The following is a 16,419-nucleotide window of genomic DNA, read 5'->3' as shown; positions in this document are numbered from 1 at the left end:
AAGACAGGTTGAGAGAGTTGGGGCAGTTCAGCCTGGAGAAAAGAAGGCTCCAGGGGGACCTTAGAGCACCTTCCAGTGCCTGAAGGGGCTCCAGGAAAGCTGGGGAGGGGGTTTTCACCAGAGAGGGCATTGATAGGACAAGAGGTAATGGTTTTAAACTGGAAGAGGGATTTAGGTTAGACATCAGGAAGAAATTCTTCATCATGAGGTTGTGGAAGCCCCTTCCCTGGAGGTGTTGAAGGGCGGGTTGGATGAGGCTTGTGCAGCCTGGTCTAGTGGGAGGTGTCCCTGCTCATGGCAGGGAGGTTGGAACTTGATGATCTTTTAGGTCCCTTCCAACCTTCACCATTCTATCATTCTATGATTCTATAAACAACATGCAAGTGAGATCAGTATGTGTGTCAGTGGCCAAGACTAGTCCTAGCTGCAGTATTTTAAGGGTGCAAGAAATCTGCCTGTCTGCATGGATTTATTTTGGCTTCAATGCAAATAAAATAGAAGTTCAGACTGACTTATTTTTTACTCTTGCCACTGTCCTGGCTCAGCATTTCAACTGTCCTAGATATTTCTTCAATTATTCCTAGAAAAGAACTGAAAAGCAAAAGCCCAGTGTCTGCATGGTCACTGCTCATAAATCTTCTTTGTCTTTGGAGGGAGCAGTGAAGAAGTTGAACTCAGTTCATTCTTCTGCAAGCAGGAAGACAATACAAATATGGTCCTTAACTACTGACCAGCTGTGTCACTGTGTCTTTCTCTCTAGTGATGTTAAATCATGCATTTCATCTGCCTTGAGAGATTCTTATGAAAGGAAATTCCAGTATTTGACCTTAACTTCTCCCTGCAGCAGCCAAAGCCAATTACCTCTTTTTCTGTCTTCACAAAACACCAACGTTACCAGACTCTGCTTTCTGTCACCTCCCTTTGTGTGTTTCCAACTGGGCATTGTATCTTTTGTACCCCCAGGGTTGCAACACCTTTGGCCAAGTACATAGATTAAATCAGCATATTAAAATATGTCCTAGTACTAAGCAGCAGCCTGGAGCAGTTGGCTCATATTCATCTCAGCAGAAGTGCTGCCAGCAGGCACCAGGAGGGTTATGCCCAGATCCCCTCACAGGTCACACAGAGCTTTGGGTTCAGAGCTTCCTACTTGACAGTTCCCAACGAAGTGGGAGCTGCCAGGAAAGCTCTTTTTGCCTTTTAAAACAGACAGAGCACAGGAAATAACGTGGACTTTATCACAGAATCATTCTGGTTGGAAAAGACCTTTAAGATCATCAAGTGCAACCATAACCTAACTCTACCAACCATTAACCTAACTCTACCAAGTCCTCACAGTGGTCTGCCAAACAGGAGGTACTGCTGGTATACAAAATGATCTTCACATCTACAATTCCTCACCTTCTTTCTCCAGCAGGAAAAACATCTCCTCTCCATTAGGACATAAATCAGTTGCTAATATGGCCAAGCCATATTAGATGCTTTAGGATATTTGAGATACTTGCCTTGACCTGCCATATAGGACCCAGGGCCTATGGGAGACTTGTGCCCTTATACAGTGACAGCTGCCCACCAGGCAGGTTCTTTGGGGCATCTGGAAGTCTCTGTTGACTGTATTGACTGCAGTGGGACCTGAGACACCACACTTCCCTGTGGAAATAAGTATTCGGTGTCCCAACCTGAAGGCTGGATCCCATCAAAGGGGAGTTCTCAGGGTAGTCCTAAGTTTTTAGTATTTAGACAGCTATCTGTAGAGACAATTGGCACCCAGACCCTTTTAAAAATGCCATTTGGCATGAGATCTGCAACTGTGGGTACCTCAATTCTTTTCCATGTCATTTATTACCTGAAATGTAGCTGTGAACTTCAAGAGGTTTTGCCTGCAGGACCCAAGAGCAAAAGAACTGCTGCTAATGACCCGTGTGGGTTCCTCCTGCCAAATCTGAGATAAATATGTTTTAAACTAACAACATCAGGGATCTCTCATTTGCATTTCACCCTCCTTCCCTTGTTTATTTCATTTTGTTTCTTTTATATACAAAAATAACATGTTGACAGGGTTGTTCAATCCCAACCGGTTTCGGTTTAGCTGCAGGCTGGAAGTTCAGGTGCTGCTGACTCACTCATTAGTGCTACAGACACTGAACTGGGCTTTCATGTACTGAAAACTGTGAAAACAAGTCTCCCAAAGCAGTTTTCTAGAAATGACAGAGACACGTGCAGGAATGGGACAGCAATCTGACAGGTAAATAGGAGCTGTTTTCTACAACAGAGCTCCGGAGCAAAATCCATCTCTTTCTATTCTGCACATAGTCAGAGATCAATATTATCCCCAAAGTTTCCTGAGTAACTTTTCCATTTTGTGTTCAAGGAGCATGACTAAAATGTTTGTTCACTGTCGCCACTCCCAAGGAGAGGAGCAGGCTCAGTGCAAGCTAGTGGAGATGTGCTCTCCCTAAATTACCTGTCACCATGTGTATTTGTCAAGAAGAGTAGATCTAAGCAGTGCACTCTGTGCTGGAACTGGAAGTAATGCGGTTTTTGAGAAGCCACAGCTTCCAGCAGGTAGATTTACCCAGCTCTTGGACAATCTTCCAAGAATTTCTGCCTCCTGAACAGCCAGGGTTTAGCTTCCTGGGAGAAATCACACCATGACTTGGGAAGATGATTTTCATCAGTGCAGTGTTGAGGGGGGAGGTCTTTTAAATATCACAGAGTGAGACCCTAGGGCCTTGCCTTGAGGTCAAACTGAGACCTAAAATGTCACTCAGCATCCTGGGGAAGCTCAGTGCTGGGAGCAAGAGACTGGTTTGGGGTGTTGTGCAAACTGGAGGAGGGGGGTCCCGAGGTTTGGCATTTATGCCCTTTTCATTGTCACAGTCCAGCCAGGAGAGAAAATGCTATAACTGAGGCCCTGATGTTGTCTGAAATCATAAGATAAAATTTTCTAACCCACTGGAGGTTGCAAACAGTGTGTCTATGAATATGGTACGTGAAGGTAGCGCCACATCCATCTCCTCTAGGTTGACTGCTTGTGAAAGCTTAGAGAAAAGAGAGATCTCTGCAAAGCCAGTGTGGATACTCACTGAGCTGTGATCTGCTTAGGAAATGAGTTGCTTTCTCCTGTGTTGGGACCTTGGGAATTAGGACTGGATGATACAGGAACAGGCTGCCCAGAGAGGTTGCGGAGTCTCTTTCTCTGAAGATATTCAAAACCTGTCTGGACATGATCCTGTGGTACCTGCTCCTGGTGAACTTGCTTTAGCAGAGGAGTTGGACTGGGTGATCTCCAGAGGTCCCTTCCAACCCCCATCATTCTGTCATTCTACAATGAGGGGACAAACTTTTTAACAGAGCCTGTTGTGACAGGACAAGGGGTGATGGGTTTAACCTGAAAGAGGAGAGATTTAGACTAGATATAAGGAAGAAATTTTTTACAACGAAGCTGGTGAGACACTGGCAGAGGTTGCCCAGAGATCTGGTAGGTGCCTCATCCCTGGAAACATTCCAGGTCAGGTTGGACAAGGCTCTGAACAACTTGATCTAGTTGAAGGTGTCCTGCTCACTGCAGGAGAGATGGACTATATGACCTTTAAAGGTCCCTTCCAATCCAAACCAGTCTATTATCCTATGGTTCTATGATACTAGTGTGGGTCACACTGCTCAGAGCTGCTTCTAAGAGCGAGGACCGTGGTACCCAGGTGGTCACCAATGACAGTGACAGTCCACTGGCAGAGCAAGACAGCCAAGAGGACCCAAATTTTGGATCTACCCACTATGAACAGGGATGTGCCTGCTAGTGAGCAATGTGGGAGGGAAGGGAAATTCCTGGAAAGCTCCTCGGCTTCCTATAGGCACTTGTTTTGCCTGGAACGAGTCACACCCAACTCCTTTCAGCTCCAGCCACAATCTTAATGTCAAATGGTCTTTGGGCCAGGCCCAGGGAAAGCTGGAAAGGTCTACTGGGAGATACAGTGATGAGCATCATCTCCATAAAGCTGGCACAGCAGCCTTCCCAGCGGGCTTATACAGATGGCAAATAAATGAAGATGGTCTGAGGGGACTGAGCCTGGTGAGACTTTGGAGGTGAAGGCTTTGCAGATGGAAGAACAAGTATTTCCAACATCCCAGCTGCAGTTTTAATTCCTCCACAAGCCTCTGGGAAAGGGGGACACAGGAGGATGTGGGTGACCAAGGAAGGCAAAACCCCCATAAGTATCCTTAAGCCCTTCATTTATTTATTTTTTCCCTCAACTATATTTTAATAAATATTATATTTAATAAATAATAGTCTATTCCTAATTAGACCTCTGATTACACAGCCTGGTGCCATTAAGCACTGATACTGATCCTTTCCCTCCTTTGGAGACATTCATTGTGCAATAGCCTGTCATTATTCAGAGCTAAACATACCATTTCTCTCCCAGAAGCTGTAATTTTCAGAAATCCCAAGCAAACAAAGACAGTGCTAGATGATGATTTAGCTTGTAGAGATGAAAAAAGATCTCTGGTGGGAGGGGAAGAAGAGAGAAAGGAGAAAGAAATACATCCATGGAAATTACTAGGAGTAAAGATGTCACATTTATGTTGTCACCACATGTGAAATCAACAACCAGGTGCAGTCTGTGGGCCAGGGAGAGAGAATCTAGGGTGATCACTCTGCCTTGTCTGGAGGCACATAGGTATTTAGGAGAGCTGCTCATAAGGAAAGCAAACCTGTAGAAATGCTCCCAGCATGGTCATAGGGATATGAAAGGGGGTGATGGTTTTAAACTAAAAGAAGGTAGATTTAGATTAGACATTAGGAAGAAATTTTTTACCCTGAGGGTAGTGAAACACTGGGCCAGGTTGCCCAGAGGGGTGGTAGATGCTCCATCCTTGGAAACCTGCTGGGTCAGTATGGATACTGCAGGTGGATTGGACTAGATGACCTTTAAAGCCTCTTCTAACCCAAACTGCTCTGAGATTCTGTGCTTCTATGGTCCTTGCTGAGTTTGAGCTGCCCTACAGTAACTGTGCCCAGCTGAGGAAGCAGCTCCACTTGTCACTGCATCCCAGCCCCGGTCATCAGAGTGGTCCAGGGGAGGTGAGGCTGTGAGTTGCTATCTCAACACCTTCTGTTTCACTGTGTCCCAGGCACTTCTTCCCTCTGGATGGGGGCAGCCTGCTGGTGCTGCCTCAGTGAGGGTGCTGTTGAGAGGCTGGATGTCCCCAAGACCTGGGGCTAAGTGGCCTATATCACAACTCCCAAGGGCAGACAAAGGCACTTTAGATGCATGGTACAAGCCATCATGATCCAGGTAATCAGCAGGTTAAAGTTTTGGAGAAGCATAGGGCTCAGCTGTTGGATTTCTCCTCAGCTTACCCTTTAGCTCCTCTTCCTTCTCCTCTAATGACTCCCATTTGTCTTTCCAACAGGAGACTGGCCAAGTCCACCTTGCTGCTGATCCCCCTCTTTGGCATTCACTACATCATGTTTGCTTTCTTCCCTGACAACTTCAAAGCAGAAGTTAAGCTGGTCTTTGAGCTCGTGGTTGGGTCGTTCCAGGTAAGTCACCCTTTGGGCCAGGTCACCAGGTCTGTCAATGGGGAGAAGTGTTAACAAACTTGACTGGGGAATAAGCAAACATGTGAGCTGGGTTTTTCCTGGACATACCCAATACTGCTCTTACACCTTTGGGGAAAAAGCTACTCACTCCAGCTTGGCCAGTTTGGAAGATAATTTTATATTTTTGCCTCCTGAAATTCCAGAAGAAGATTTTCTCCTCTTTACAGGCACTTGAAAAGAAAATGTACATCTATAAGTTAGTCACCCTGGGGGTTTTTTGGTACTTAGGGGTGAAAAACAAGGACTTCAGTTCCATTTAGATGTTATTGACATGGTGTAAGATGAGATGAATCACATTTGGGAGGGGTGTCTTTCTGGCTATTAACAGGAGCCTAGACTGTCTTCAACCAAGTGTCTTGCATGAACTTTCTTCTCTGTTAATAAGCCAAGTCCTGCCTTTAGGTCCTGCTCAAGCAGGATTCCAGCTCATTGGCATAAGAGGAGATTCCCCCTAAGAGGATGGGTAATGGGGCTGTCCTGTGCATTAATCTTTAGGAAGACCTGATGAAGTTTGCCCCTGAGGCCACTTCAGTCAGTCCCGTCAACCTTGGCTGTGCTGGTGCATGAAAAGAAGCACTTGCTTATATATTTCATCCCACTGCATCCATCCTTTCCTCAGCTCTAGCCACTTTGTGTTCTCACAGCTTGTGGGCAGGATCTGTCTGTCACCACGTGGCAGTGACATGTTTTGGTCAGTGGTGAATGAGTTAATGTCCCTATCTGCATCCTCTTCTTCACATCTGGCATCTCGCCGTGGAGAGACAAATGGACCTACACTCACTCCTTGTCATAAGTGTTTGTCAGCTGAAGGGCTAGAGATGTTTGGTTTGTTTGTTTCGGTGAAAGCTGAGGTGGTCAAAAATGAGATGACACCACAGGGGTGATGGGGAAGGAACAGTTCAGCCCCACACCATGTCTGAGGTGGTTCTGATCTCAATGATGTGCTAGCAAGCGTGCTTAGATCTCCCCAGTTTCAGCTGACAAGACCAGACAGGAAAGTTTGGTCCAGTATCCCGCCCAGTATCCCATCTAAGGCCCCAGTTTGAATGACCAGGTGCTCTAGAGCTGAGCTGACTGCTGGGGGCTGTAAACACCAGCCTGGAGCAACCTTTGAACTCACACCCTGCTGCAAGGTACCTTAACCAATCTTCCCTGCTCCTTTTAGAGGGAAACTGCAACCAAGTGGTTTTAGGGAGCACCTTAGCAGCCCCCCAGCAGTGTGCCCTTTCTCCAGGGCTGCAGTGAATCTGAGAGGTGCTAAAAGCCTGTTCTCTCTTTTCCCCTAGGGATTTGTGGTGGCTGTTCTGTACTGTTTTCTCAACGGGGAGGTAAGATCAACTGTATTGTTTGGTTGATGTTTGCAGCTAAGGCAAACTGCATGCTTGTGGGGAGTGGATTGAGAAGTGTCCCATTCCTGATGTTACCATACTGGGAGGAAGCATCCAACTCCAAGTGCTCACTCCAGAAAAACAACTCAATCATTTGCCTGACAGTTTCCAGCACAATTAAGAAATGTATTAGGATTTTTGTACACACTGTAGAAGTATTGCTGCTTCTGAGTTCATCCTTTACTCATGAAACAACATCAGCAGAACTCCCAAATAACCTTGCATAAACCCTGATCCAAAAGTACCACCTTCAGCAGGGAAGGATAAAACCCATCTTCTAAGCCCTGCTTGTGCTTAGTGCCTTCATGGATCAGACCCACTGCCAAGGTGGAGGCTCATTAGTGCAGTGATATTTTTGTGCCATGCTCCTTCTGTCTGTTAGGAATTCAGCAGAGACTGATTAAACCCATATCATGAAGGTTACCAAGTAGGTGTGAGCAGCTAAAAACTCGGAGCTGCTGTCAGCTGGAGCACTTGGAGCTCAATAAACTAAGCACGGACAAGGAAGAAGCAGTTGTGATCTGGGTTTGTGTTCCAGCTTCCTGGGGAGAGGAAGTGTGTCCAGAATCACAATTTGCTCTCTTACAGCTCTGCTGCTGCTTTCAAGCCAGGCTGATGCCAAATGTACATCAGGCAGTGGCACACAGGGCAGGTAGCCCAGCTCCAGCAGAGACCTTTGCCACTAAGCCTGCATGGAGCAGGGCAGAACCACACACAATTATTAATAAGCATTGATGTGACTTGTTAGACACAGACCAGTGCCAGGTAAACATTATTTTTTACCTTACAGGCATTGATCTTGCCTTTCTCACATCTCCAGTCCTGGGCTTTGCATCCTGGTGTTGTACTGTTCCTGTGCTTGCTAGTCCCAGAGACCCAGAGGCACAGCTGCTTTAGCTAATTCATGCTGTTATCTAAAAATTTGGACTGGAAAGCTGAAGAAGGGGGACAGGGATGGTGGCCAGAGATTTGTTCATGACTTGGGTCTGGACAGTGTAAAGCAGATGATGTATGTAAACACCCTGAGCAGGAACAAGTAGCTTGTATCAGAAAAGCACAGCTGTAGTGGCAGCTTCACAAACAAGCTAAAGTGTTTGTATTTGGACAGAAACAGGAGAGTGAAAAAAAGAATCTGAATCATGCAAAGTGTAGAATATGTTGCCATTGAAGTTAAGAAGTCTGGCACCTTCACTGTGTCTGATAAGCAATTCCCTGTGCTCCCCTTACTGCTGAAGCTCAGGGATTTCTGCTCTAGTAGTTTCCTGGCTGGAGTGTGACCTCTCTTCTATGTGGCGAAAAGTTCTGGCCAGATTGAGTTGAGTGACCTTTATAAAACAATTGGTGGCCCCATGGGAGGTGGGCCACCCCTTGCTGCTCAGGCCCTCAGGTCAGAGCAGTGGAAGGTGCTCCTCTCTGCTGACCTGCCTGTCTTTCCACTGCCTAGGTCCAAGCTGAGCTCAAGCGGAAGTGGCGGAGGTGGCACCTGGAGCGGTTCCTGGGCTCAGACATGAAGTACCACCACCCTTCCTTGGGCAGCAACGGCACCAACTTCAGCACCCAGATCTCCATGCTGACCAAGTGCTCACCAAAGACACGCCGGTGCTCTGGCTTCCAGGCTGAATTCTCTCTGGTGTGATATGGGGAGGCTCTCCAAGCACTGAGCATCCAAAGAGAGGAACTGAGACGGAAGGATCTCCAGGAATCAGCCACATGATGCTCCCCATGAGCCAACAGAGGACACACAACTGGAAAAGCCACTGGCATCCAGAACAAGACCAGACAAGCCAAGAGGCAGAGAAACACTTTTCCTCTCCCTCTTTTCAGACCTTTCACTCTTACGTTTCAAGCCCGCAGGGGTTGATAAGCATGAGTAAAGGTCTCAGACACTTGAGGAGAGCCTGAGAGATCCTGATGTGCCATAAATAATGAAGTACAGGGGGTAAGGGAGGGGACAGCCTGGGTCCTTGATGGCTTTACCAGAACTGGCATCTCTGAAACAGAAAAAATGCACTTTTTAAAAAAAAAAATGAGCCAGTAAAGGAGAGAGGGAGACAAGAAGCAGGGAAAAAAAAACAAGCCAAACATATGAAAGCGCCAAAAGTCCAGTTGATAAGAGGTGGTGATAAGACACCAAAGACAGAGTTGGGGACACGGGGAGAAGGGACAGGAGGAACACGAGCAGGAAGGGCAGAGGCCAGCACGTGGTCCCTGCCTCTGCATTTTACACATGTGAAGATGAAGCAGCAGCACCAGGAAAGCCCCTTGGAGGATGCCCCACCTCTGTGGTGTGTTCTGCTCCTTGCCAACCATCTTCATTGGCCAAAGCTTTCCAAGCTCCTTGGGTGCCCTCTGGAAAAGCAGGTTGCTGAGAAGGAACAGCGTGGATGCCCTTCCCTGCACTGTGTTCATCATGGTCTGGTTGGTTGTTTTCAATGAGCAGGAAACTCAATTTGCATGTATAAAAACCAGGTACAGATGCCAAAAGCAGAGCACGGCTGTGTCTTTCATCCTTTTTTAAGTTCACCTCTAAATCTTGGTGCATTAAGACACCCAGGATCATTAGGGATCAGGAGAAAACAATTGGTCTGGAATTCGTTTGCACTTGCTTAGCACACACTGCCAGGAAAGGGAGATGTAGAACCCTGTAATCCTTAATTGGATCAGACCCACCGTAAGGAGCCACTCTCCAGATGAAAAAGAATAGCTTCACAGCAGCAAGCAGAATTGCTTTCATCAGAACAGGGTTGTCTCAGCACGTAACTGGCACTCCAGGAGTCAGGAAGGAGTGAAGAAGCTATTAAATTGATTTCTTCTTCAGCTTTTGCAGGGAGCTTTCATCCTATGATGAAGGCATTGTTAGATCTTTAAGATGTGCATGTGTATTCTGCCTCTTTTCTGAAGGCCTATTAGTTTCCATCTAGAGGCCATCCCTGTTTGAAGAGCACACAGAGATCCTGTTGAAACGAAGGGAAGTTCTGTTTTTCTTTTATTTTCTTGGTGGAGTGGAGAAGGAGAGATTTGTAACCAAATCCTGCTCGGACAGGCCAGGCTGGTGGTTTGCAGTGCATCACATGCAGCTCACTCTCCCAGGCCCTGCATTTGACACAGTTCCTACAATCCCAAACTCAGTCAGAAGACCAGACATGCTCCTGTGTGTGTCCCACCCAACTGCATCGAACTGGGTTGCATCAGTTTTACACCAAGGGTGGGAAATCCCTGCTCAGCTTGTGTGTACACTTAGGGGTTGGACTGCTGTCCTCCTGCTGCAACATGTCACAGCACTGTCCTTGTGAAGGAGAGGCTGGGTCACCAGTGCATGTCCATGGGAAGGAAGGTGGGCTTCTCATTGAGACATCTTGACTTAGCCACTTCTTTTTCTTCTTTATGAAATGTAGTTCATTGAAAGGAAACATCTGGAGAAGAGAAGGCTCTGGGGAGACCTTGGAGCACTTTCCAGTACCTGAAAGGGCTCCAGGAAAGCTGAAAGCTGGCAAGTGACTTTTTACAAGGGCATGCAGTGATAGGACAAGGGGGAGTCTCTTAAAACTGGAACAGGGGAGAATTAGATGAAATATTAAGAAGACTTTCTTTCCTGTATGGATGTTGAGACCCTGGTCCAGGTTGCCCAGGGAAGCTGTGGCTGCCCCATCCCTGGCAGTGTTGAAGGGCAGGTTGGGTGGGGCTGGGAGCAGCCTGGGCTGGTGGGAGGTGTCCCTGCCCATGCAGGGGGGTTGGAAGTAGATGATCTTTAAGGTCCCTTCCAACCCAAACCATTCTGTGATGCTGTGATCTTTAACTTGGTGGGTTTAAGGTTGGTTTTTATTGCTTATTTGCTTGCCCTAAGCATCTGTGATTCACTGCCAAGAAACCACACTGAGCCAAGGAAGAGAGTTGCAGGTCTGGACATCCAGTTCCTTTCTCATTTCTGAGAAGGCAGTTGTTCCATGCCACAACCCTCCCAGAGCTATACCTATTATTGTCTGAGCTTGATGCTTCCAAAGTATTTCTCCATGTGCAGGACTGAGACCAGTGCAGAGGGCTGAAGCCACTAAGGGGCATGAGGGACTCTGCTACAATTGCCACAGAGGGTAGATGTGCAGTCAGGAGTTTTCAGTGAGCTTGCTCAGAGGCTGTCAGAGTGCAGCCATGGCTACCCAGCCTGCAAAACCTAAGAGGACAGATAGATATTGTGAGGACAGTCATGAGCTCCCTGGTCCTGGAATTAAAGTGCTGATGAGACCCCAGGCTAGCCAAGTGCAAGCCCTCTCTTGGCTATGTTACACTGAAACCTTACTAGCAGTTAGAATCCAAGACTGACATGCCCTAAGATCATCAAAATTCTCTCTTAGCAGCTCTCTAATGCCCAAAATGCAGAGGAACCAAGAGGATGCTTAAAATTCCCCCTTGTTGCTTGTACTGAAGTTCTTGTGCTGTGACACCCCAGGAACAAGGGCCCTGGTGAGGTTCTCAGAGGCAAAGACCCTCTTTGTGTTTGGTGTTGGTGCTGCTCTGGTGAGTGCTTTCAGACTTGGAGTGGGGCTCACAGAGAAGTCCCACCAGTCCCACCAGTTCATCTTCTGTGCCTGGTTCAAAACAACAAGGATTTGACCAAGCATCTGCATTTTCACCAGGTGAATGGCTGCAAGGAGGCCTAGAAGAAGCAGGAGAAAGCTCTCTCTCAGCTTCCAAGTTGTCCCACTTGGTGTAAAGTGCTTCCTCTCACTGGTTCAGAGTTTGAAAGTCTGGGAAAGATTTGAATCATCAAGCTGCAAAGCCATTCACCCTCCTTGTCTGTCATGGTAGCTATTTGTGCCCAACAAAACCCGTGGGCTGCAGCAGAGCTCTGCCCAGGCTTGTTATGAGTTGCCTAAGGTGTGAACTCAAACCCCAGGTCCCAGACAAGCAGAGGAGGAGTTTGAGCACAAAGCTGCTGAGCAGAAGTGACTCACCATTGCCAGCAACCCCCTTTGTGAGATGTGAGGGGACTCCCTCCCATCTGCCTTAGGCAGCCTTGCTGGGGCAGAAGGTCCATCTCTGTGAGCCATGAGACACACTGTGCATTTTCTCTCTGTTCTTCACTTTCCTTTTCCTCTCCCTCTGCTTGGAACTCCATTCACAGGAGGACCTTCTGTACTTAGAGCTTCTCTTCCATTCCAGCCCTGTACCAACCTGTGCCAGCACCAACCACATGCCAAAGTCAATGAGACTAGACTTGCCTTTTAGAGGCATGACAGGGAGAAATTCAGCTGATTATTCACCCATGCCACAGGGCATTCTGCAGCCAGGGGCTCCTTCAAAAAAACGTTGACTGCATTAACATGCCAGGAATGGGGCCCCTAGGAATCCTACTTGTAATTATTTCATCATCCAGCATCCAGCCACGTCGTCATGACGCTGTCAAGGGTGTTTGAGAGATGAAATGAATGTGCTGAATACACCTGCTGTGACAGGCAGGGCACTCTTGGTGATGCAGCTCAGCTAGGCTGGCCCCATATTCCAGGAGAACAGAGGAGTCAGCAGTGAAATCAGAGCTTTTCACCCTGGGGATGAGAGCAATCAAGTGAACAATGACATTCGGATCAGACCCTCACTGAAGTGGCTTCGTGCAGGAATTTGGCCCCATAACTTGATCTCCTCTGTGCTGTTTTTCATCCAACTCATCGATAAAATGAAGTTCAAGGACCCCAAACAACATATCCGGATATGACAGCCTTTTAGATATGTTTTAGAATACTGAATTTGTATGCCAAAACTCCTTGTGGCCAAATTCTGATCCCACCTGCACCATCAGTTCACTGCAGTGACTCCTGAGTGACACCAGTGTGAAACTGGAGTTTGTCTTTAGAGTAGTTCCAGTATCTTCATCCTGGAACTGTTTGCTCCTTTTTTATACCAGTAAAAGCTCAACCCCCTCCTGTTAATTAGTCACACTATATTTCAACGATTAAACTAATAAAAAATAAGTGTGGAACAATTAAAATACAAAAATTAAATTATTATCCAAAGGTCTGGAGGTGCAAGGTTCAATGCTAAGATGAGACTGTGGGTCTTTCTATTCAGCAGAGACTTAGATTGCTCCGTGACCCTCTCATATGCAGCAAGAAATGAGAACATGACCAGGTTTAGGGTTTAAAAAAGAGTAGTGAAGAAATTGGAAGGTGGTGCAGAATTTCAGGGCGTTCGTTTTTTAAAATAAAAGTTATCTATAGAGCAGCAGCATCACTGCAGTTATGGAAGGAAAAAAGGATCCCAAGAAGGACAAAACACCTGCATATTTTTTTTATGTTGTTTTGTTTTTCCTAGGAAGTGGTTTTATTTTTCTCAAGGAAAGTGTTGCTGGAGAAAACATGTTTTGTACATGAACTAATCAGCAGATTGACTTCTTTCTCAGGATCCCACTTTGTTCCCACTCCCCTGGGAAGCAGTGAGGCAGGGAGGTGTCTGTGACACAGGCCCACGAGAGCAAAGGGATTAAAACCAAATCTCTGCTCCGATCTGCTGGAAACCCTTGCAGAGAGAGATGCACCTGCTGATTAACAAAAGGCTGCCTGGTGGTTTGTAAAAAGAGAAATGCAGTTCCAAAGAAAGCTCAGGAGTGGGTATCACTTGGCTCCACGGCAGGGATTAAAGGGTTTTGGTGGGATTATTTTGTCTCCTTTCCTTCCGCCTTCACCACAGGGTTGAAATAAGACAAAACCCAGTGGGTTCCTGCAGGAATTATGAAATGTTTTCAGACTAAAAGGGAATCTTGAAAATGCCAAGATGTGTCTTTGTGAAGCTCGTTTTATTCTGTCCACGCGAGTTCAACTTGGTTTGATAAGCGGCCTGTGGAAATCCATGTGGTAGGAGAACATGGAGACTGAGAAGCAAGGGTTCTTCTCTGGACAATGACTCTAGATTTAACACCAAAGCCCACCTAAAACGTGCTTCCTCCCTGCTATGTCCCAGCCTCTCTGCTTTCAGGTAGGACATTTAGCTGAAGAAAGGATCTTGACTGGGGTGTCGACACAGCCCAGGCACATCCCTGGACTTCCTCCCAAGGCATCTCTGCACCAATGAATGTGCCAAACTCTGGGAGACAAGGACTGAAGTCCTGAGCTCCCTGACTGGCAATGCAACTTTGCACTTTTCACACACCAAGGCTTATGGTGTCAAGGGCCATAAAGCTTCTTGATTGTGGATGACACTCAAAGAGCAGGAGGCCAAGCTCTCAGCCTCAGATATGCCCATATCAATCTGGAATGATTCTGCTGGTATCATTCTGGAGCTAAACTGGTGTCATAAGGAAAAGTATTAAGTCCCAGACTGGTACATGGTGCCAGATGTCCCAAAATCCAGAACAGCATGGATTTTAATCCATTTTCTTTGTCAGTCGACTTTTCACCCCCTCTCCAAACCCAGTGTTTACATACCAGTCTGATGAGCTACAATTACAGTGAATGATCTTGTTATTTTCCCTGGAGATCTGGGCAGCTGTAAACTCTGGCTTTTAGGAATTCAGAGTTTCCAGCCTCGTGGACCATTTTTTCCACCTCTGAACATCCTAACTCCTTGTTTGCTCGTGTGGTGTTGAGCTAAATGCTGAAGAGCCCTGGGTTTGAAACCTGGGTTATTTCAAGCATACTGTGAAATCACAGGGAAGAAGAGAGACATTGGGACTGGAAACTACATTCACAGGTCTGTAAGGGAAATAATGCCCATTTGGGTACTGAGGGCAAGGCCTTTAGGACACACAAGTTGGCATCAGCAGAGCACTAGTGTTTTATACCCCAGTTTTGTGGATATTGTAAATTTGTACTTAAGGGAAATCTCAATAGCACATTTGGAAAGAAAAATAAGATAAAATTATATATATATATATACATATACATATATATATATATATATATAAAATCCCACCACTTTTTTTGATACTCTGATGATGACAAGTCAAGTTCAAGAAGGCACTCTTGAATTCAAAAGTCCATTTTTCAGACCATTTCAAACACCTCAAGCTGTTTGTAACTGCAAATTAACATCAGTAACTGGTGCCAACTGACTCTTCTCACTCAAGCTGTAAGCATCTCTGCTCTGCCCTCCTGTAAATAGGCTTTGACAGCAAAGAGTGATAAAAACTGGCTGTGAACAGAGAATCATTGTCTCTGTGGACTTTTATGTACCTAGGTGCTTGTGGTGTGTTCTTCATGCCAGTGAGAACAGGCTTGCTTTCTCAGCACAGGTGAAATCTCCACCTTGTTTCATGGCCTTTTGCCCAATGTTATTTATTTTGTTCTGACTCTGTATATATGCAATGAATTGCCTATTTTTTTTTTCTCCTTTGTATTTGGTTCACCTCCTTGCTTCAGAGGAGGTTCTTCTCTGTGGTTGACACTGCTGAAAAGAAGCAATAAAACCATCCAGAAGACATTGTGTCTAAGGTGTCCCACCTGATATTTTAATTTCTTTTTCTCAGGCCTGAAGAAGACACAGCAGAGGGAGGTGATGAGCTGGCAAGCTGGTTGCCTACTGTTTGGCACCATGATCTCCTGCTTTGTAAGGTTAGCCAGATAGACAAAGTGGCTCTCCAAATGGGAGACCTTATTTCAGAACATCTGTGCCAGCAGAAGAATCAGCACCAGCCCCAGCACGAGTGATCCCCAAAGCCACCACAATGCAGGCAGCACCACAGCTTGAGCTGGGTGGCTGGATGCAATGTCCTTTGGAGGTGGGACTCATGCATGGAATATAAAAACCATGCAGTTGCAAACACCCTGTGGTTCTTCTGCCGAGATCAAGAGATGCTGAGTGATTCCTGTGTTTGTAGGTACATACACCCCTTTACACACATGCACAGATGCTGAGAGTTCCAAGTGTAGGGTTGGATGCTGGAATATCCTCCAGCTGCCTCACAGTGCTGTGCAAATCCATCCCTGTGAGAATCCCCCCAGCACCCTGGATGTGCAGACCATCTCTGACTGTACTTCATAACCACCTCCCAAGAATAAGAAAGTCCCAAAATTTGTGATAAAAACATGTTTGTTCTCATTCCCTTCAGGACTGAACACATGGTGGTCTGCCATGTCATCCAGGCCATGAGGTAGGAAAACCTGTGGGTGGCTTTTCTATGGATGGGTCCATTTCACCTGCAGAAATCACACCCTGCTGAAAGGAACCCAAATGCCTGAGCCATGAGATGCCCAAGAGAGCTGCCATCCAGTGTTCCCTGCAACATTTGGTGTATTTCATGAGCAAGGGCATCTTACAGAGCAGTTTCCAGCTCAAGGTGATGGTTTGACTGGGCTTGTCACAACCAGGTGATTCCATAGCACTGGTGGTGTAAATTCATAGTCTGAGGATCATGAACATCCTGCCTGCACAGAATTGCCCAGTGGGGCTAATGACAACACTCTTCCATTTCCACTGCCCTTTCATGATTTTTGCCTC

At 46.5% G+C, this 16,419-nt stretch overlaps 1 protein-coding gene across 1 annotated transcript in view; it reads left to right on the top strand.

The window, feature by feature from the left end:
* Positions 1-13,001, top strand: part of VIPR1 (vasoactive intestinal peptide receptor 1) — a 115,399-nt gene extending 102,398 nt beyond the window's left edge. The window contains exons 11-13 of the mRNA XM_051612344.1: positions 5,419-5,548; positions 6,895-6,936; positions 8,441-13,001. Coding sequence (XP_051468304.1) covers positions 5,419-5,548; positions 6,895-6,936; positions 8,441-8,632 — 364 coding nt within the window. The 3' untranslated portion in view covers positions 8,633-13,001. The remainder of the gene's footprint in view (positions 1-5,418; positions 5,549-6,894; positions 6,937-8,440) is intronic.
* The last annotated feature ends 3,418 nt before the right edge of the window (positions 13,002-16,419 follow it).

The sequence above is a fragment of the Apus apus genome, chromosome 2 (genome assembly GCF_020740795.1).
Source record: "Apus apus isolate bApuApu2 chromosome 2, bApuApu2.pri.cur, whole genome shotgun sequence".
NCBI lineage: Eukaryota > Metazoa > Chordata > Aves > Apodiformes > Apodidae > Apus > Apus apus.
Note: the sequence above shows the minus strand (reverse complement) of the source record. Positions and strands in the feature narration are given on the sequence as shown.